The 22,452-nt window shown below is 31.9% G+C and overlaps 2 protein-coding genes across 2 annotated transcripts; both read right to left on the bottom strand.

Annotated features, from left to right (window-relative positions):
• Positions 1–1,920: 1,920 nt before the first annotated feature.
• Positions 1,921–2,648, bottom strand: LOC108454977 (beta-amyrin 11-oxidase-like). Its single transcript, XM_053018648.1, has 2 exons — positions 2,557–2,648; positions 1,921–2,473 (listed from the first exon to the last, which is right to left on the bottom strand). Exons 1-2 carry the CDS (start codon positions 2,646–2,648, stop codon positions 1,921–1,923), a joined length of 645 nt encoding a protein of 214 aa, XP_052874608.1.
• Positions 2,649–17,212: 14,564 nt separating this feature from the next.
• LOC128280485 (beta-amyrin 11-oxidase-like) lies at positions 17,213–19,337 on the bottom strand. Its single transcript, XM_053018647.1, has 6 exons — positions 19,210–19,337; positions 18,121–18,862; positions 17,950–18,039; positions 17,802–17,880; positions 17,559–17,665; positions 17,213–17,446 (listed from the first exon to the last, which is right to left on the bottom strand). The coding sequence occupies exons 1-6, from the start codon at positions 19,335–19,337 to the stop codon at positions 17,213–17,215; spliced, it is 1,380 nt and encodes a 459-aa protein (XP_052874607.1).
• Positions 19,338–22,452: the final 3,115 nt, after the last annotated feature.

Genomic DNA, 22,452 nt, shown 5'->3' with positions numbered 1-22,452 from the left:
AGTAGAAATGATTTTTAAGAAAATTTTTTATTTAAATAAGTGTATAAAACGACACCATTTTGGTCGTTATTCATATATGCTTAAACGGCGTCGTTTCACGCCCAAACCCGAGGACCCGATCCGCGAACATTAAGATCCGCGTGTTTCTGCTATTTGGGGTATTTGCTTGCGCAGTCCTCCTGCTTTTTCATTATCTTACAATTAAGTTTTTTAAAGTTTTAAATTTGTCCCGAACTTGCGTTTAGATTCCAATTGAGTCCTGCTTGATACTATGCGATTTAAAAGGGGGGTTTATTATCTGCTTTGGTTCCTCTTCATTGCCTGGACGTTCAATTTAGTCCTTTTCTCATTTATTAATTTTCAAATCTACCCCAGATTTTCTGTTTCGAATTCAATTCAATCTTTTTTTCATTATTTAGCTCTTTTACTGATAAATTAGATAGTTTTGCTATTATTATCATTATTCTATTATTTTTTATTACTATTACTACTACTATATCATTATCACCTTTATTTTCCATGTTATTATTATCTTTATATCTTCTATTCTTACTAATCTTTATGCTATTACTACTGTTATTATTTCCGCTGCTATTATTTTTGTTATTTTTATCATACTATTATTTCCTACCCTTTTTATTATTGTCATTAACTTATATCATTGTTATTCAAGAATCAATATTTTCTATTACTATTATTATTATTCCTTTACCTTTATTTTGCATTATATTATATTATTAATTTTACTATTTTAGTATTAGTTTTGGCTACAATTGACATCCCTAACATACGTATATGTATACTTTTACCTAACATTATTAATAATAATTATCCTTTTAATATTATCATTATTTTAATACATGTATATATATTTTATCATTATATTTATTATTAATGTTATTAATGCTAGTATTTTCAATTAATATTTTTATATAGATGCGCATGTACGTATTTATTAATAGTTTTATCATCATTTTAATATATGTATAAATTGTAAATAATTTTATATATATATATATATATATCTTTAATATATATATGTTTATGCAATATAATTAATAATTGTTTTATAACATTATCTCTAATATGTATATGTATGTTTTGACAATTATACCATGTACATATATCTTTCAAGATTTTTTTTTACATCATGTATATATTTCAAATATTTCAAATATTATGTATTGTATATTCGACACTATTACCATTTATATATGTATATATATTTTGGCATACATATTGTTAATATCATTATCATTATTATATATATTTATTGTTTTATATCTCGTATTTGATACTATTGTTACATTTAATATTGTGTGTATGGTCATTGCCTTTAATATGATTGCCGTATGTATTATGTGCCTTGATGTATTCCCAACTATTATCGTTCGTTTCCCGCCCATTTTTATATATTACCTCGTTGTTCATTATTTTAAAATGTTTATTCGTGTTTTTATTTATTTCAATACGCAAGGCAACGTACCGATATAAACACTATGTCATCTATTTCATCGCTATGTTGGGTGAATATCAAGTGACTCGTGTTAAGATGGTATGTCCTTCTCAAAAGTATAAAAATTAAAAGTTCTCGTGTTTTGGTCGGATCACGATTAAACGTTACATTGAATTTGTATTTTTGGAAATCAAGACAACACATGTTTATAAGATATCAATTTTGGGCGTCGCGAGGGTGCTAATACCTTCCTCGCGCGTAACCGACTCCCGAACCCTACTTTTTCTCTAGATTTTGACGTAGACCTAAACTCAGCCTCCTTTTTGTTTTAAAAATAAATTTATTAGGTGTCCGATCACACCTTTAAAAAGGATCGGTGGCGACTCCCCTCTTTATTTTAAAATCAAACTTCAGTTTTTAAATTTTCAGTAAATCGCCACAATTAGCGACCGAAAGCAAAATTTTTACGTCGCTACAATGCCTGTGTTTGGGTTGGGGTCATTACATCTCCTCTTTCTCCTTTCACCCAATACACCTCGAATCTTGACTGCTCTATGATATGCAAAACCAGGGATGTTTATGGGAGTGGTATGTAATCCATAGTATACTTTTCTATAATACTCCTCCATGGATGCAATTTGAGTATCGTCAGTTCCAGAGCCAAGAAAGATGGCTATAATGAGTTTGAACACAAACTTATTCACCTCAGGAACGAAAAGGATCGCTTCCTTCATCTTACTCCATTCTTCCAGTGTGTTGATAACGATTTTCTCAATGGTCCCTAATTGCGATGAAGGTGGTTGGTGTTGATTGAGAACCGTGGTCATTAGCCTGTGAAATCGCTTGTGACTAGTCAAGTAATCGAATGGCACATCACCCTGAATCAGATTTGAAACAGGGTAACCCCATTGAAAATTGTTGTCATCTGTCAACACTTTCTTACATAACTCCGCACTGCAAACTATGATGCTTGCCTTCCCAAACAAATGGGTCTTGTAAATCCCTGTTTTACCGTACCTGAATTTGCTTCCATGTTTGTTCTTTTTCCTTTAAAGAAGGTTTTAGTTTGGGATTAAATTAAAGCAGAGTTGGCAAGAGACCTTTTCTTCAATTTGTTAATGAAAGATTCTGGGTTTTGGGATTTGTAAGCTCTTATGAAAGACCACGTATTCCCAATCAATGGCCATCCCATATTCCCGGAGGAGAGACTTAAGTCGTCACGCCTCTAACTTTGTTCACATTTTATCATTCATTAAATTTTCTAGTGAAAGGTTAATTATCACTTAAAAATTCTAATGGTCCTTTTCGATGTGCAATAAGATTAGCTCTGATCACATTAAAAATTCTCATGGTTGGATTGGGTTGGGTTGAGTTTGGGTCAGATACATATAAGATGTTTAAATCAATTTTTTTAATTTTGATTCGATATGCTCTAAAAACTGAGTTTATATTAAAATATTATTAAAAATTATTAAAAGACTATATTAACGTTACATTAAATAATAATATATATTAAAATATTTTAATTGTTGTTTCAATGTTTATTGTATTGATCATGTCCTCCGTCGGATACATATTTCAAATTTAAAACAGATATGTTTTAAAAATACTTCATGTAATATTCAAATGTGTATAAAGTGACGTCTAAACTAACAAAAATATTTGATTAATACAATATTAATATTTTAAACATTTAATTCGATTATTTTAAGATATTTTAAAGGTCTGAATTGGACTTTGGTCCTTAATGTTCAAGTAAGTATAACCCAAATCTTTTCAAACAATGGGAAGAGATGATAGTTCGACCGTCCGTTCAAAAAAAAATTAATTACTTGCAATATAGTATGAAATAGTTGAGTTAAACTAAAAAAAAAACTATTTGAATCAACTGTTAAAATAATTTTATAAATTTTAAATATTTTAATAATTAATTTATATTGAAGGGGTTAAATTCAGAATCATAGTCTAACTAATTTGATCATTAGTTCAATTTTAAAAAAACTATTTAAACCATTGATTCAATTCCTAAAACATTGGTTTGAAAAAGTAGTAAGGCGGATCTAATGCTAATCAACACCGTTATTTATCTGCTGAGAATTGAAGTCGGGATTTGCTGGTGCCATGGAAACCTTATGCGGTCAAGCTTACGGAGTAAAGCAATATCAAAAGTTTGGAAGTTATACTTATTGCGCAATAATGTGTCTAATTCCAATTTGTCTTCCGGTGTGCTAGCTGTGGGTATTCATGGACAAGCTATTCGTGCTAACGGGGTAATTGCGAAGGTGGCTTGGAGATGCGGGATATGGCTTATACCTGCGTTATTCCCCTACTCCATTCTTCACTCTCAAGTTAGGAAATCCAAATACTTATACATTAGTCACTATTTCGATTAAGATGTTAACCTGATTTTTTTTTCAAAACACCAGTTTAGCACACAAAATATACTTCAACATGAGTTAGATTTTGTGTTTTCAAAAAAAATATTCACGTAAACATTTTAATCGAAGTAGTTAAGAGCGTTGATTAATTGTACTAACCAATGGTATATATTGGTAGGAAAATATATTTATATAAAATTAAAATTTATGAATGAAAGTCTAAATTTATGTATAGTAGACATTATGATAACTGTCGAAACTATTTTTTTTTAAAACGGGGATCGACCTTATATTTTGAAAAGAAAACGAAAATTGGGAGTCGCCACCAAATTTTTTTGTTTAGGTGTGATCGGATCACCTAGAAATTTAGTCATTTTAATAAACATTTTGATTTACTAAAACAACGATTTTGGTCTACGAAATTTGAGAAAAGCGGGTTCGAGTCGATTATGCGTGCGAGGAAGGATTAGCGACCTCGTAACGCCCAAAATTGGTACCTAATTGATTAATTAATGTCTTCTGTCGAAATTTAAAACTCAAAAGAATTTAGAATCGATCCCTTTTTATGTTGATCTATCTGAAGAATTTGCTTGAGTAAATCGAAATGGATTCTAAAGACCTTCTTGTCCCGAAGTAATAAAATGTCACATCCAGTACGTTAGGACACAACATTTCAGACCCTCGAGAATAAGTTGGTCTTTTGATTTTCAAGACTCACATGTTTTAATTTTAAAAGGTTATTCAATCATTTGGATCAAACGAGAAAAATCGAAAGCCAGTACGTTAGGACACGATCTCTCGAATTTTCAAATACAGAATATTGCCTTACTTAAAATTTCTTTTTTTGAATAATAAAAAGTGCAACATCTAGCAATGTATATTTTTTAGTTTAGAATAAGATAAAACGATCTATATTAAATACATGCATTTGAGTTTTAATATACGATGTAATTTAAACGAAATGAAACAAAAGGGAATATAGAACATAAAATAATAATACATGAATTAAATGCTAGGTCAATGAATGTCAACAACATGAATACATTAACAAATAATTTCTAAAGTACATAATAGATATGTTCACATAATACACTAATTTAAGAGATCAACATTAATAATCACAAAAGAATGAAACAAAAAATATATGAAAAATTTTAAAGTGAATAAAACGGTTTAAAATAAATAACAAATGAAACAATTATAAATGAAGAATATAAAAGAGTGTTTCAAATGAATAATGTATAAAAACTTAGAATAAATAATAAAAGAAACTTTAAAATAATATATGAAAATTTTAAAATGAATTACATATAAAACGGTTTAAATTAAATACTATATGATATATGTTAATGAGAAATATGAAATTAAAATCACAATATGTTAATAAAGATAAAAATATATGTATACAATAATAATAGTAATATAATGGCGATAGCAAAAATAAAAATAATAAAGATAGTAATAATGATAATAATAATAGTAACGATAGGTAAAGTAATAACAATGAATAATAAGAAGAAGAACAATAATGATAGCAGCGAAAATAGTAATAAAACAAAAACCATAATAATAATTGTCGAAACTATCCTTTTTAAAATTTTAAATTAATAAAAAAATAAGGAATCGACTTTTTGAAAAACAGAAATAGAGTCGCTACCGATCTTTTTGTTTCGGTGTGATCGGATCACCTAAGAATTTGGTTATTTTAATAAAACATTTTTGGTTTACTAAAACAACGATTTGGTCTACGAACTTTTGAGGAAACGGGTTCGGGAGTCGGTTACGCATGAGGAAGGATTAGCACCCTCACTACGCCCGAAATTGGTACCAAATCGATTAAATACTGTCCTTATGTCTAAGATTTAAAAATATTTTTGAAATGTGGTTCTCTATTGATAACATTTGAACAACCCGAGTTGGTCGTCAAAATTCTCTTGCTTAAGAGGAATATAGCACCATATCTAGCACGATAGGACATGATCCTTTATGCCCTCGAAAATATGATAAATTTTGACTTCCAAAAATTTATACGCTGAAAACCGCAAAAGGATGCCCAACTATTTAGTCCAACGAGAAAATCGAAACCCAACACAGTAGGGCACGATTTGTAATACCCTTAACCCGTATCCGTCGCTGGAATAGGGATTTGGAGTATTACCAAAATTTACAGATCATTTAACAGAAATTTCGCTTCACATAACATTCATACCTAAAATCAATCAAATTTAATCATAGTGTCTCTTATGTGAGCCATCGAAGCCCAAAATATATATATCGGGATTTAACCGAGAACTCAGAATTTTTTTTCGAAAATATTTAAAAAAAAAATTTTCAATACTGTAAGGGGTCACAGGCTGTGTGGCTAGGTCGTGTGGTTCACACAATATTCAGGAAGTTATATTCATCAATTCACAAAATAAATAAATCCACAGCATTATTTATACATATCATCTCTAGCTTAATAAAATTTTAACTTTTCCGAGTTCCTTTATTTTTCATATGTATTTCTTTACTTTCCACACTCATTCTTTATGTATAACACACCAGTTATAAGCAAACCATGCCATCATACCCACAAGCTAGTGCGTTTGGACATAACTCTTTTCAATTAATCACATGATAAGTCATTTCATAAGATATTGCATAACTTAAAACTTGCCACTCTCTCATGAGCATAAGTACATTTTCATTTGAGCGCTTGCCCTTTCAACACATCATACAAAAATAAACATTTTACCATTTAACCAATAGCTTGGCACTTGTCTAAGCATCAACAGCAACACTTGTTAGCATACTTGAACATATTCACATAAATTCAACATAGATAAACTTATTTTCTCATCATATCACACTCGAGTTTATTGCTCGTCTCAACATACATAATTTCCCTTGTAACAACATATTAAAGATAATTACGTTTTTACATATCATGATACATATCATTCTTTTGTTGTTTCTTTATAAACATTTATCATTCATTTCATTATATTAATATTTCACATACCATTATTTCCATATATTTCACGTATATACCGGTAATAATTCATTTCAAACTCATATTATTTCATATCAGAACTTTACCCCTTGAATCATTTAAAAATCAATGGGTACACTTATTTCAGATCAATATCAATAATAACCATAAGTCTACCAATACTAATTTCATATCTCACTTACCAATCTTTGTCAAATTAGAGAACGTCTTACGGAATTGAGTCCTTCGTGATCTGAAGCCCGAAGTTTAGCTGAAGCACATAAGTGCTAAACGGAAGCCCGAAGTTTAGCTGAAGCACATAAGTGCTAAACGGAAGCCCGGAGGCTAACCGAAGCACACAAGTGCTAAACGGAAGGCTTGGAGGCTAACCAAGCACACAAGTGCTAAATGGAAGCTTAGAAGGCTAATCAAGCTCACCAGAGTGAATGAAACCCCAAAAGGTTAATCGAAACTCATATGAGTTAACGGAAGCTCGTAAGAGCTAAGCGGAAAGCAAACACGAGAATTCACAACAAATGCTGAATCTCGGTTTACTTGGGTAATTTACCGTCAATTCATCTTTTTCACTGAAAGATTGTACTCATTTCCTACATTTCGTTCCTCTAAAATTCTCAGTTTAATTTCATAACTTTTGTACATAATTTACTTATTTTCAACAATTAACATACATAAATATTAATTACCATTCATAAAATAATATTGCAATTTAATAATATTAACAAATGGTCACTAAATTTAGTCATATAATGTAACGGCCTAATTTTCAGTGGTGTCGGAAATGGTGATTTGAGATCACTAAATTCGACAAATAAGATTGAACAAGATAGTAATTTAATATTTATGAGTCAAGTAAGAATTTAGAAGAATTTGTGAAATGGTGAAATTAGTGAATTAAAAGAATTTATTAGGTCAAACGGGTCAAAAATGAGGTATTGAGACCTCAAAGTTGAAAATCAAGCTATAAATATTTTTATAAATATTTATGGAGTGTCATTGAGTTAGTATTAAAGTTTAGTTAGAAAATTTTAACGTTTGGATGACTAATTAATTAAAAGGACTAAATTGAAAATAGCGCAAAATTTGTTAAATTGTGAGTAAATAGCTTAAGTATTTAAAAGATGGATTTAAAGAGCAATTAGACCCAAAGGTTAATGGCTGGACGGTTTGGGTATGAAATAAGCAAGAAAACAATGTGAACAAGGGCAAAATTGGAAATAGCATAAAAGTTAATAGTTAAATAATGATGTAATTGAAAAATCTAGACATTTCTTCATATTTTCTCAGCCAAAACGCCATAGAAGGTCTGGAGAAATCTGGTTTTCATATTTTTACATCATGTGAGTTTAATTCTTACTTTTCTTGATAATTTTTATGTTTTATGACTTTTACAATTAGGTCCACTTGTAGAATTCATTAGTTTTTGATTTTATGGGTGAAATTGGAAGTTACCCTGGATGGATAAGGAATTTTATGATGAATTATTATGAAATTTAAGTTCTAATTTCATATTAAGGTGGTTTTATTAAGTGACTTTGATAGGAAATGATATTTAGGACCTAATTGTGAAAAAGTTGTGAATTGAAGGTTTCTGTTGAAATTAAGAATATAAAAGGTTTTGAAATAGTTTATAATGATAAAATAAAGTGTTAATTGAGAAAAATTAGTTCAATTGATGGGTGAATTGAGCGAGGACTAAATTGTGAAAACTATAAATTTTGGGGTAAAAGTACAATTTCGAAATTTGAACAGCATAAATTGTGAAGTGAAATAGAATTGAAATGGATGCTAATGAAGGAATGATTTTATAATTATAGATCAAGAAAGCGAATCGAATCGTGGAAAGGAGAAAATTCAAGAATAGTCCACAATTTCTCGACTTTTGCAAATTAGTCCAGGTAAGTTCATATGGCAAAGTTCAATGTTTTGATATGAAAATCTTATGATTGTTAAAGTATTTTATTGTTGATGAATACTATCAATTTGCATTAACTAATGAATAATGTGTAACTAAAAGTACAAATTAGTAGGAACAATGGATTTGAGTGCTTCTATTCTATGACCCTGATGAATTGACGAAAAATATGTGATAAGTGTGCCCGTTTAAGACCATAGCTGGGCTATGGCATCGGTGCAATGTGATAATGTGACTCCGTATAAGACCATAGTTGGGCTCTGGCATCGGTATAATGTGATAATGTGATTGTGTATAAGACCATATGCAGGATATGGCTTCGGTATGATATGTGAACCGTGTAAGACCATGGCAAGGCTATGGCTTCGTGTGTGATGCGTAACAATGTGAAAGTCCATAGTTTACTATGGCAATGTGATAATGAAGCACTCAATTCCTTATTGTTCCCTAATTTGACAATGAAGTAAATGAGAAATGGGCCTAAGGGAGTTAAATTGTGAGTAGCCATATGGAAATTATTCCAATGAGTTATTAATGAAATTGTGATTTGGAGGATGAAATAGTTAAACTAATAGATATATGATTGTGTACGATATTTGATATGATTTGTGTTTATATGCCTATGAGCTTACTAAGCTTCAATAAGCTTACTTGTGTGTGTTTAATATTTTTATGTAGATTGACTTGAAGTGAAGTGGGTAGATCGGATCAACACAACAGGGCACACTATTCGGATCAATTCTGGTAGTTTTTATTTTATGTTTAAAGATTTATATGGCATGTATAGAGTTTGAATGAATTGAAGTAAAGATATTATGAACTAATTAACAATATTTGTACTAAAACAGTTTTTGGTAAGTAGCAGTAGTTTGACTTTGAAAATTCACCATAAATTGTGGAAATTGAGTTAAGGGCTGGAAAAAAAATTAGATTAAAGCCTAATGAGTCTAGTTTCATATAGAGGAAACGGTGCATGCAATTGGATTTTATGTTATGACATATTTAAATTGTGGTGAGACAGAGTCTGAATGACTTTGAGTTCCCCTGTTCTGATTTTAGAAAATCATTAAAAATTTCAAAAAAATAATTATGAGTCATACTGTATATGTATGGATTCCTCATTGGGTATATTTTTAAGAGAAACAAACGGCATGGTTATTTGAATTTTGAACAGAGAGAAATTTGGTTCGTAGTGCACAGGGGTCAAAGTAGCCAAACCCTGAAACAGGGGAGGATTTAACTAATAAACTGTACTAATTGGACCAACCAAAAATTATAAAAAAAAATTGGTAAGTATATATATGAGTATAAATTCGGGAAAATTTACGGATTTGGGTTTGAGTTTTATAACTCGAGATATGAATTATTTAGCAACTATGACGCAGTTGGACAGCTTATCGAAAAGTATGATATAAATTATCTAAATTTGGTTAAGTGCTCAAATAAGTTTAGTAGTGCCTTGTGCTCGACTCCGAAGCGGTCTCGGGTAAGGGCGTTACATTTATTGGTATCGAGCTTGGTTTAGCGATTCTCGAATATGTATGATGTGAAAAGTGTCTAGAATTACATGCCATATAAATCTGTGATAGTGTCTTGTGTATGATCCGATCTAATCCTTGTTTTATTATAGATTATCTTCGATTTGAAAAGATGTCGATAGACCGAACAAACTGAGCAAGAAGAAGTTAATAGCGAGTACAAACCTCGAACAAAGAACAAGTAGTGAAGCTCGATTTCATTGATGCGAGAACAAGAACTCAAAAATATGATTTATGGATTCATGAATCGGTGGTATAATGAGAATGTGCGAGAAAGAAATCAGACTACACAACCTCCTCCCCCTATCTCAACATCTGTAGTACCCCCGGTTGCTCCTCCACCTCCTTCGACAACTGAATCGCAAACGTTCTCCATTTGAAAAGCTCGAGAAAACATGGAAATTTGAAGAATTTCGGGAAGAACGGATGATGACCCTATTAAAGTGAATATTGGTTACAAAGTATAATGAGGGTTTTAAGCAAATGGCGTGCTCACCAGATGATTACTTAATATGTGCCGTGTCATTATTGAAAGAAGAAGCTTATAAGCGGTGGGAAACAATAGAAGCTATTATCTTAAATTTGAGAAGATCACTTGGGAATTTTTCAAAATGAATTTAAGAAGAAATATGTCGGTAGAAGATATCCGGATAAGAAGAAAAGAGAATTTCTCGACTTGCGATAGGAAACAAGTCGGTGGCTGAATATGAAAGAGAATTTGTTTATCGAGCAAATATGCTCGAGATATAGTACCCAGAAGAAGAAATGTGTATCGATTTGAAGAAGGGTTTAATGATGAGATTAAAATGATGATAAGGGCATTGAGATCGAGAATTTGTTGTTCTATCGGATCGTGCTCGAAGCTTGAAGAAGTATATAATAAAAGATGCAACGAGATAGAAGAAGTAAAGAATCTTTCAAAAGAAGTGCATCTAAGTCATTTTCGCTTTACCGGTGAAGAAATCTAAAGAGGAATTGATCGAGCCACTTTAGTCTGGAAAGATCGAGGAAAAAGTAGGCCAAGACAATCGATTACAAAGCATCCGACGGACCTCTTTGTTAGTGTGGGTAGTGTACAAAATACCCAAAGGCCTAAGTGTCAACATTGTGGAAGAAGTCACTCCGGTGAATGTAGAAGTAAGTTAGGGCTTGTTATAAATGTGGGGCCACCGATCACTTTATTCGTGATTGTCCCCAATTACAAGTAGAAGAAGTGGAGCAGAAGGAGAAAGCAGAAAATTTTTCCTCAAAAGGAAGGCGCTCTAGTCGGGAAGCGATTACTTCTGAGGGCTACTCGTTCGAGTATGAAAGATCTTGCTAGCCGATCGAAGTTAGGGCTCTGCTCGTACTTATGCCATTCGGCGAGAGAAGAAGCAACGACTCGGATGTAATTCTGGCACTTTCTATCTTTATGATGTTCTGTGTATGCTTTAATAGACCACGGATCTACTCATTCATAAATTTGCACTATGTTCGCATCTGAAAAGAACTTATTTGTTGAGCCTACTGATTATGATGTCCAAGTTACAAATCCGTTAGGTCAAAGTGTGGTAGTTAATTTAATATGTCATAACATCCCTTTGAAAGTTAAGGCTGTGATTTCCCCGCTGATTTGATGCTGCTACCCTTTCGTGAATTTGATATTATCTTGGGCATGGATTGGTTAATGAAACATGACGCGGTAGTGAATTGTCGAGAAAAAGGAATTAGCTTGAAATGTCAAACAGGAGATATTGTTTTGGTTGAGTCTGGGAATTTGGATGACATGGTTAGAATGATTTCCTTTATGTTTGCTCAGAAATTGTTGCGTAAAGGAAATGAGGCTTATTTAGCCTATATTCTTGATACTCGAAGTTCTAAATCAAAGTTAGAGCAACTATCTGTTGTAAATGAATTCATGGATGTATTTCCTGAAGAATTACCAGGTTTACCACCCGATAGAGAAGTTGAGTTCGTGATAGATGTGCTTCCAGGAATAGCTCCCATATCAGTGACACCGTATAGAATGGCTCCAGCAGAATTAAGAGAGTTAAAAGCGCAGTTGCAAGAACTGTTAGACAAAGGGTTTATCAGACCGAGTATGTCACCATGAGGTGCACTGTCTTATTTGTGAAAAGAAGGATGGTTCATTGAGGTTGTGCATAGATTACGAGCGGTGAATAAGGTAACAATTAAAATAAATATCCTTTGCCTCGTATTGATGATTTATTCGATCGACTTAAGGATGCTACAGATGTTTTCAAAAATAGATCTCGGATCTGGGTATTATCGATTAAAGGTAAAGGAATGTGATGTCGAAAGCGACTTTTAGAACTCGGTATGGTCATTATGAGTTCTTAGTTATGCCATTCGGTTTGACAAATGCTCCTGCTGCTTTTATGGATTTAATGAATCGAATTTTCCAGTCTTACGGATAGATTTGTGGTTGTGTTGATTGACGATATCTTGATCTATTCAAAGACGAATCCGAGCATGCTCAAGACTTGAGAATTGTACTACGAGATATTAAGGAAAACAGTTATATGCAAAATTTAGTAAATGTGAATTTTGGCTTCATGAAGTGGGATTCTTGGGTCACATTGTGTCGAGTTGATGGTATCTGGGTAGATCCGAGTAAGGTGTCGTGGTGATTAATTGGAAAACTCCAAAGAATGTTACGGAAGTCGAAGTTTCCTTGGATTAGTGGTTACTATCGTCGATTTGTGAAAGATTTTTCACTGATTGCTTCACCGATAACTAAATTATTACAGAAGAATGTTGAGTTTGTATGGTTTGATGAGTGCCAACAAAGTTTTGATCAATTAAAGAAAATGTTGACAGAGGCTCCGGTGTTAACTCAGCCTGAATCAGGTGTGCCATATGTAGTATATAGTGATGCATCTCTGAATGGTTTAGGTTGTGTATTGATGCAGTCAGGAAAAGTTGTAGCATATGCTTCTCAACAGTTGAAACCATATGAGAGGAACTACCCTACACATGATCTTGAATTAGCTGCCATAGTATTTGCTTTAAAAATTTGGAGACACTACCTATATGGAGAGAAATGTTATGTGTATCTGAGACCATAAAAGTTTGAAATATTTAATGTCGCAGAAAGAGCTGAATTTGAGGCAGAGGCGATGGTTAGAGCTGTTGAAAGATTACGATCTTATCATTGATTATCATCCGGTAAGGCAAATGTAGTGGCGAGATGCACTTAGTCGGAAATTATCATTATTTGCTCTTGAGCGTTAAATGCTCATTTGTCTGTTAATGAAAATGGTTCTATATTAGCTGAATTAAAGACAAAACCAGTATTCTTTCAACGAATTCGGGAATTGCAAGATGAAGATCCGAAGTTGGTGTTGAAACGACAAATGGTTCGGGATAATTTGAACTTAGATTACTCTATTGATAATAGTGGTATGTTATACCATCGTAATAGAATTTGTGTCCCGAATAATCTAGAATTGAAGAAGGATATCTTATCAGAGGCTCATAGTAGTATGTACTCGATTCATTCGGGTAGTACGAAGATGTATTATGATTTGAAAAAAATGTATTGGTGGCACGGTATGAAGCGGAAATTTGTGAATTTGTGGCAAAATGTTTAATCATCAGCGGTAAAAGTTGAACATAAAGTGCTGCGGGTTTGTTACAACTCGTAATGATTCCGAATGGAAGTGGGGACATGTGACGATGGATTTTGTATCTGGATTGCCGGTGACTCAGAAGAAAAAGATTCGATTTGGGTGATAGTAGATGATTCACTAAATCGGTGCATTTTATTCCGGTCGAGCATTTTTCACTTGATAAGTTAGCGGAATTATATGTGTCGAAATTGTGAGATTACATGGGGTGCCGACATCAATTATTTCTGATCGAGATCCGAGGTTTACTTCGAGATTTTGGAATAAACTACAGGAAGCTTTAGGTACTAAGTTAAAATTTAGTACAGCTTTTCACCCTCAGACAGATGGACAATCGAGCGAGTGATTGATTTTGGAAGATATGTTAAGGTGTTGTATACTCGAGTTCGATGGTGGTGGGAAAGGTACTTACCTTTATTTGAATTTGCTTATAATAACAGTTATCAAGCTAGTATCAAAATGGCACCGTTTGAAGCTCTGTATGGAAGGAAGTGCAGAACCCCGTTGTATTGGTCAGAATTAAGTGAATCGAAATTAGTCGGAGTGGATTTAATTCGGGAAATTGAAGAGAAAGTTCAGATTATTCGGGAAAGTTTGAAAGTTGCTTCTGATCTTCAAAAGTCGTATGCAGATTTGAAAAGAAGAGATATAGAGTTCAATGTGGGTGATCGTGTGTTCTTGAAAGTTTCTCCGTGGAAAAAAGTTTTACGGTTTGGTAGAAAAGGAAAGCTTAGTCCACGATTTATCAGACCATACGAAATCATTGAGAGGATCGGTCCGGTAGCTTATAGATTGGCCTTGCCTCCAGAACTTGAGAAGATCCATAATGTATTTCATGTATCTATGTTGAGACGATATAGATCAGACCCTTCACATGTGATTCCTCATACTGAGATAGAGCTACAATCAGATATGACTTATTCGGAGGAACCAGTGAAAATATTAGCTCGAGAAGTTAAAGAACTACGGAATAAACGAGTACCGTTAGTAAAAGTGTTATGGCATCGACATGGATTGGAGGAGGCAACCTGGGAAACAGAGGAGTCAATGAGATCACAGTATCCAAATCATTTTGTGTAACAAATTTCGAGGACGAAATTTTTAAAGGGGAGAGTTATAACTACCTAATTTTCGGTGGTGTCGGAAATAGTGATTTGAGATCACTAAATTGAAAAATAAGATTGAAAAAGATAGTAATTTAATATTTATGAGTCAAGTAAGAATTTAGAAGAATTTGTGAAATGGTGAAATTAGTGAATTAAAAGAATTTATTAGGTCAAGCGGGTCAAAAATGAGGTATCGAGACCTCAAAGTTGAAAATCGAGCTATAAATATTTTTATAAATATTTATGGAGTGTCATTGAGTTAGTATTAAAGTTTCGTTAGAAAATTTTAACGTTTGGATGGCTAATTAATTAAAAAGGACTAAATTGAAAATAGCGCAAAATTTGTTAAATTGTGAGTAAATAGCTTAAGTATTTAAAAAGATGGATTTAAAGAGCAATTAGACCCAAAGGTTAATGGCTGGACGGTTTGGGTATGAAATAAGCAAGAAAACAATGTGAACAAGGGGCAAAATTGGAAATAGCATAAAAGTTAATAGTTAAATAATGATGTAATTGAAAAATCTAGACATTTCTTCATATTTTCTCAGCCAAAACGCCATAGAAGGTCTGGAGAAATCTGGTTTTCATATTTTTACATCATGTGAGTTTAATTCTTACTTTTCTTGATAATTTTATGTTTTATGACTTTTACAATTAGGTCCACTTGTAGAATTCATTAGTTTTTGATTTTATGGGTGAAATTGGAAGTTACCCTGGATGGATAAGGAATTTTATGATGAATTATTATGAAATTTAAGTTCTAATTTCATATTAAGGTGGTTTTATTAAGTGATTTTGATAGGAAATGATATTTAGGACCTAATTGTGAAAAAGTTGTGAATTGAAGGTTTCTGTTGAAATTAAGAATATAAAAGGTTTTGAAATAGTTTATAATGATAAAATAAAGTGTTAATTGAGAAAAATTAGTTCAATTGATGGGTGAATTGAGCGAGGGACTAAATTGTGAAAATTGTAAATTTTGGGGTAAAAGTACAATTTCGAAATTTGAACAGCATAAATTGTGAAGTGAAATAGAATTGAAATGGATGCTAATGAAGGAATGATTTTATAATTATAGATCAAGAAAGCGAATCGAATCGTGGAAAGGAGAAAATTCAAGAATAGTCCACAATTTCTACGACTTTTTCAAATTAGTCCAGAGTAAGTTCATATGGCAAAGTTCAATGTTTTGATATGAAAATCTTATGATTGTTAAAGTATTTTATTGTTGATGAATACTATCAATTTGCATTAACTAATGAATAATGTGTAACTAAAAGTACAAATTAGTAGGAACAATGGATTTGAGTGCTTCTATTACGTGACCACGATGAATTGACGAAAAATATGTGATAAGTGTGCGAGTTTAAGACCATAGCTGGGCTATGGCATCGGTGCAATGTGATAATGTGACTCAGTATAAGACCATATTTGGGCTATGGCATCGATATAATGTGATAATGTGATTAGTATAAGACCATGTCAGGATATGGCTTCGGTATGATATGTGAACCGTGTAAGACCATGGCAAGGCTATGGCTTCGGTGTGTGATGCGTAACAATGTGAAAGTCCATAGTTTACTATGGCAATGTGATAATGAAGCACTCAATTCCCTTATTGTTCCCTAATTTGACAATGAAGTAAATGAGAAATGGGCCTAAGGGAGTTAAATTGTGAGTAGCCATATGGAAATTATTCCAATGAGTTATTAATGAAATTGTGATTTGGAGGATGAAATAGTTAAACTAATAGATATATGATTGTGTACGATATTTGATATGATTTGTGTTTATATGCCTATGAGCTTATTAAGCTTCAATAAGCTTACTTGTGTGTGTTTAATATTTTTATGTAGATTGACTTGAAGTGAAGTGGGTAGATCGGATCAACACAACAGGGCACACTATTCAGATCAATTCGGTAGTTTTGTTTTATGTTTAAAGATTTATATGGCATGTATAGAGTTTGAATGAATTGAAGTAAAGATGTTATGAACTAGTTAACAATATTTGTACTAAAAGCAGTTTTTGGTAAGTAGCGATAGTTTGACTTTGAAAATTCACCATAAATTGTGGAAATTGAGTTAAGGGCTGGAAAAAAGTGAGATTAAAGCGTAATGAGTCTAGTTTCATATAGAGGAAACGGTGCATGCAATTGGATTTTATGTTATGAGATATTTTTTCCTCCTACTATGCTATCAATTTTGATTATAACACTGAAGTACTAAATTAAAAACTAAATTTCCAAATTGAATACAGTATAGAGATGAAAAGCATAATTTGATAAGAAATTTTTTTAAGTAAACCCACTTATAGTTAAGGATGAAACAATGAAGGAAAATGGAGATCACAAGTTTGGCTAGATCAGCTCCAGGACAAGTACTACTTCCTGCTCCAAACGGTAGAAAAGCTCCTACCTTGGGTTTAAAACCCTGTAAACATTTAAAAACCAGATTAAAAAAAGAAGAAGCTATTGTTTTGTGTATTCTCGTGTAATTTAAATTTATTGAACAATGGTTAATGAAAAATCTGCATTTTACTTACATCCCATCTTGAAGGAAGGAATTCTTTTGGGTTGGGATAAATTTCAGGGTCCATATGAACTGCATTTTGCCAAACCAATACTTTCCAACCTTTTGGTATGAAGTACCCTTTAAAAACATATTAAAAGCAACTCTTTTAAAAATATTGTGAGGCAACAAAAAAAAATGGGTAAACAATTAAACCTGATAACAGGGCTTTTTTTTTTTTTTATATAAAATAAGAGTTAATGATAGGGAAACTAACCATTTAGATGAGTATCATTTTTTGCCTCTCGAAATAGTGCAAAAACATTGGTCCGTCTTCGTAATGTTTCGTCAATCACCTAAAATGTTATATAACATTGATTTCATATTTGCAAGTGGGAAGAATTGATGAATATATAAACCTTAACCTTAGATAGATATTTCATTTGTTTGATTTCGGAGAGGGTTAAACCTTTCTGGGAAGAAGGCCTTCTTTTCATGATTTTCTCTTGCTCTTCCTGGAACATGTGAAATTTAAAATCCATATAAAGTTGAAAACATGGGTTTATTTCACTAAAAAAACTAAAACCCCGATTCACCTTGGCCTTTTGCAACACATGGGGATGATGATGGAGATACATGGTGGCCCATGTAGCTGCACGTCCCGAAGTTTCACGACCCGCAATCAAGAACATCACTAATATAATAATAATATATTCTTCATCCAATTTTTCTCCTTTCGAATCTTCAGCTTCCCTAATAACATCAATTAGGCCGATCTTTGAGTTTGGGTCATTACGTTTCCTCTCTCTCTTTTCACCCAATACGCCTTGAATCTCTTTCACCAGCTTCTTCCTTGCCTTGACTGCTTTATGGTATGCAAAACCAGGGATGTTAATAGGAGTGCAAAATAATCCAGAGAATAAATCTGTATAAGACTTCTCCATTGATGCGATAACAGTATCGTCAGTTGCATAGCCAAGGAACATGGTCATTATGACTTTGAAAGCAATCTTATTCATCTCATGGAAGAAAAGGATTGGTTCCTTCATCTTACTACATTCTTCCAATGCATTGGTAACAATTTCTTCAACACTCCCTATATGCAATGAGAGCGGTTCGTTTCGAGTGAGACTGCTCGTTGTTAGCCTGTGAAATCGCTTGTGACCTGAACCCGATATGTAATCCGATGGCATTCCATCCAGAACTAGACTTGAAAGAGGGTAACCAAGTTGAAATTGCTCATCATCTGTCAACACCTTCCTACATAGCTCCGGACTACAAACTATGATGCTTGGGTTCCGAAACAAATTGGTCTTATAAATCCCTGTTTCACCGTACCTGGATTGCTTCCATGTTAGATTTTTTAAAAAATATTAAGAAGCCTGATTATGGTAGAGACTTAAACCTTCGTTTCAAATTGTCGATAAAGGATTCTGGATTTTGGGATTTGTAAGCTCTTACAAAAGACCACATGTTCCCGATCAATGGCCACCCCATACCACCGGGAGAGAGAGAGTTAAGCTGTTGTTCCGTATTTAATTTAATTCTTTAAAAAATGATAAAAATTTAGATTATTAAAATGATACAATTATATTTTTATAATAATAAAAATATACAATTTAATTTTAATCCCACTTGTATTAAAAAAAATTCCAATATTTTAGAATAAGTAATATACATTTTACCTTTGAGTTTGAAGAATAAGATTTTGCAGGTTCCTGTCCCGCCCAGTTGGTTTCTTAAGGAATCCAAATGAAAGAACAAATGTTCCCACAATTACTGCAACAATCAACCACAAGAAAACTAATACCATTTCTTTAATTCTCTATATTTCCCCCCTAGTATTTGCCTTTGAGTTTCTTTGTATACAGGAGATCAAATTTATAGTATAAAGTTGCTCTCAATCATCTTTAAAATTTAACTATTTTTTATTAAACTCAAAAATCAAGTGTTAAAATAATTATATTGATCTTTTAATACAAAATTATATGTATTTTTCATTCAAAATGGGATAAATATTAAAATTATATATAAATTTTGGTTTAATGTGCCATGTTATATATTGTTTTAATTTTGTGTAATTTTATACATGACATCCTGATTTGATTCAATATTCACAAATATCTAACATCATTGGCGATATAACACTATTTTATATTTATATATTTCAAACACAAATAATTAAAATTATCTAATATAAAAATAAATTTATATATTTATTTCTTTAAATATGTATAATTGAATCAAAATCAAAATTTTATATACACATTTAAACCAAAAACAAAGTTTAATGTGTATAATTACACAAAATCAAAGTTCATGTATCAAATTACATATCGATTAAAATATTTTTATATTTATCCCTAATAAAATTAATTCAAGATTTTACAATAATTGAATTAATGAATAATTTACTTTTTAATAATTACCATACACAATTTTTCAAAATATAACCCACATTTAAGGTTTATTTCTATAAGAAAAAAAGCCAGAAAAGAACAAAAAATTTATGAAAAACATTAAGATGGATGTGTGGTCTAAGATATGTGACACTTTAGCAATTAGACTGCACCTATGCGAGGGTTTAGTGATTAATGAGAGTAAATTAGTGATTAATTCGAATACGGCTCGTAGCATGCCCTACATTGTTGAAAGTATTTAAGAGATATTTGTATTATATACAAATGTATTAAATTAATTTTTATATTATTAAATAGATCAATAATTAGAATAAAGTACTTAAATTAATTCATGATATTATAAAATAAAGGGATTAAAATACCTGTCAGTAAAATAAAAAAATGAAAAAAAATTAAAGGTGATTTTAGTTTGATTTTGTAAACTAATTAATGGTGTGTCCTATCTAATTTTTAATATTAAAAGCGATGTTCAAATATTGAGAATGTGAAAATATTAAAATTGTAAATAACATAAGTTATAAAATTTATGAATGATTTAATTATAAAATTCAAAAGTTATAAATAACATTGTTGTAAAAATATTAAAAATAATATAATTGAAGAACGTAAAAGTTGTATCACATCTCGAAAATCGAGTTAGAATAAATTGGATTAGTGAAATCGAGATTGATCACGTTCCGATTTTAAGTTAAGATTGTGAAAATTTTATCAAGTGAAATAATTTAGTTTAGTGGTTAAGTGTTGTGTTAGTGTGTGTGAGGTTCTAGATTTGAATCATTTGTTTATTAATTTTGCTAATTTTGTTTCAACCCTTATCTTTGGACTTCTAACTTAAATATTATTTTCGCTCAACTGTTAATAAAATGAGCTTCTTTGGTTCGGTGGTAAGATGTCAACTTAGAGTTCGGGTTGTGGGTAGTTTCGAAAGATTTTTCTTCTTTTAAAATATATATAAATAACAAAATATTTTATTTTATTTTATTTTATGTTATTTTTGTTTCCCAAAAATTCCTCAACAGTTTCACATTGTTTTTTTTCCTCTCTTCCATCCTTGCTGCCCAACCTATTTTTTTTTCCATTCACGTTTTGTTTCCTCTTCCTCTTTCCTTCTTTCTTTTGATGCGATAGCCACAATATTGCCAATTGCTAGTGGTTCCTTAAGATTCCATCCTTTGATTTTTCATTTTTTATCTTCGAGATTTTCATCGTGGTGGTCGGGTTTATTTTGGAGCTCCGATAAGGTTTCTAACTGTTGGAAGAGGTGTGAAGTTTTGTTGGTTGGAATCAATTTTGTTTTGAATTAATTGATTTTTGTTATATGTTCCCATCTAGGTGAGCATTCGTTAGTGAATAATCCCTCAGCGGATTAAGGAATCGTTTGATTGCTATTGTAGGTAAGGGATTGAATGTTTAAAGTTGATTTCCACTCTTGTTATAGTCTGTTATAAGCGATTGTGGTTGAATTAATACTTTTAATTTGGGTTTGCGTTAGTAAAATTGGTCGTTTAAATACTGATTTTAGGTTTTGAATATCTTCTTGTTGGATTGGCATCAAAAAATATCCAGGTGAGTAATGAAAAACTCGAAAATAGTGAATGATGCAATGACAAAAAACTTACTGTTGGTGTCACACGGCTGTGTGGTAGGCCGTGTAGGTCACACGGGTTGGGTTATTTGAGCCGTGTGGGCCACACGGGTATGTGAGCCCATTTTATGAAAAATTTCCACCTATGGCTGTTTTAGTTTGTGATTCGTAATTAGACTCTCCGTAGGGTCCATATTGCTTAATAAGACTTGAAAACAGGGTATTTGTTAATATGCTTTCGTATGTGATATGCTTAAGGTATGTGGATTATATATGTATGATCTGTGTTCTGTCAATTCTGATGGCATGTTTTCATTTTGCTATGTTGTGTATGAGCACATGATGTCTGAATATGTTAAATTGTTTATCTCTAAATTTGCTATACAACCATGCATGTGACATTATGGCAAACCTGTTTTGCGTTTGTTGAGTTTATGACATATCTGTAACGCCCCCTTTACCCGAGACCGTCGCCGGAGTCGAGCACTAGGCATTACTAAACTTATTTGAGCACTTAAACAAATTCAAACAATTTATATCACACTTTCCGGACAAGCTGTCCAACTGCGTTACAGATGCAAAAAAAATCATATCTCGAGTTACAAAACTCTAAATCTAAATCTGTAAATTTTCCCCAAATCTAGGCTCATATATCTACTTACTAATTTTTTTCTAGAATTTTTGGTTGGGCCAATTAGTACAGTTTATTAGTTGAAGTCTCCCCTGTTTCAGGGTTCGGCTGCTCTGACCTTTGTGTATTACGAATCAGATATCTCTCTGTACAGAGCTTCAATGACTATGCTGTTTGTCTCTAATAAAACTAGACTCAATAAGGAATCTGTACATATAAAGTATGACTTCTAATTATCGTTGTAAAATTTATGGTGAATTTCCAAAGTCAGAACAGGGGATCCAGAAATTAC

The sequence above is a fragment of the Gossypium arboreum genome, chromosome 9, assembly GCF_025698485.1.
Source record: "Gossypium arboreum isolate Shixiya-1 chromosome 9, ASM2569848v2, whole genome shotgun sequence".
Taxonomy (NCBI): Eukaryota; Viridiplantae; Streptophyta; class Magnoliopsida; order Malvales; family Malvaceae; genus Gossypium; species Gossypium arboreum.
This window is presented reverse-complemented; position numbering and strand designations above follow the sequence as displayed.

Excerpts from the sequence above, each read along its gene's own strand:
- LOC108454977 (XM_053018648.1), bottom strand. The coding sequence starts at position 2,648 with ATGGGATGGCCATTGATTGGGAATACGTGGTCTTTCATAAGAGCTTAC. Across the intron at positions 2,474-2,556 it reads ATTAACAAATTGAAGAAAAG|GTACGGTAAAACAGGGATTT; the intron begins GTCTCTTGCCAA and ends AAGCAAATTCAG.
- LOC128280485 (XM_053018647.1), bottom strand. The coding sequence starts at position 19,337 with ATGGTATTAGTTTTCTTGTGGTTGATTGTTGCAGTAATTGTGGGAACA. Across the intron at positions 18,863-19,209 it reads CTTATTCTTCAAACTCAAAG|GTACGGTGAAACAGGGATTT; the intron begins GTAAAATGTATA and ends GAAGCAATCCAG. Across the intron at positions 17,881-17,949 it reads AAATGAAATATCTATCTAAG|GTGATTGACGAAACATTACG; the intron begins GTTAAGGTTTAT and ends ATAACATTTTAG.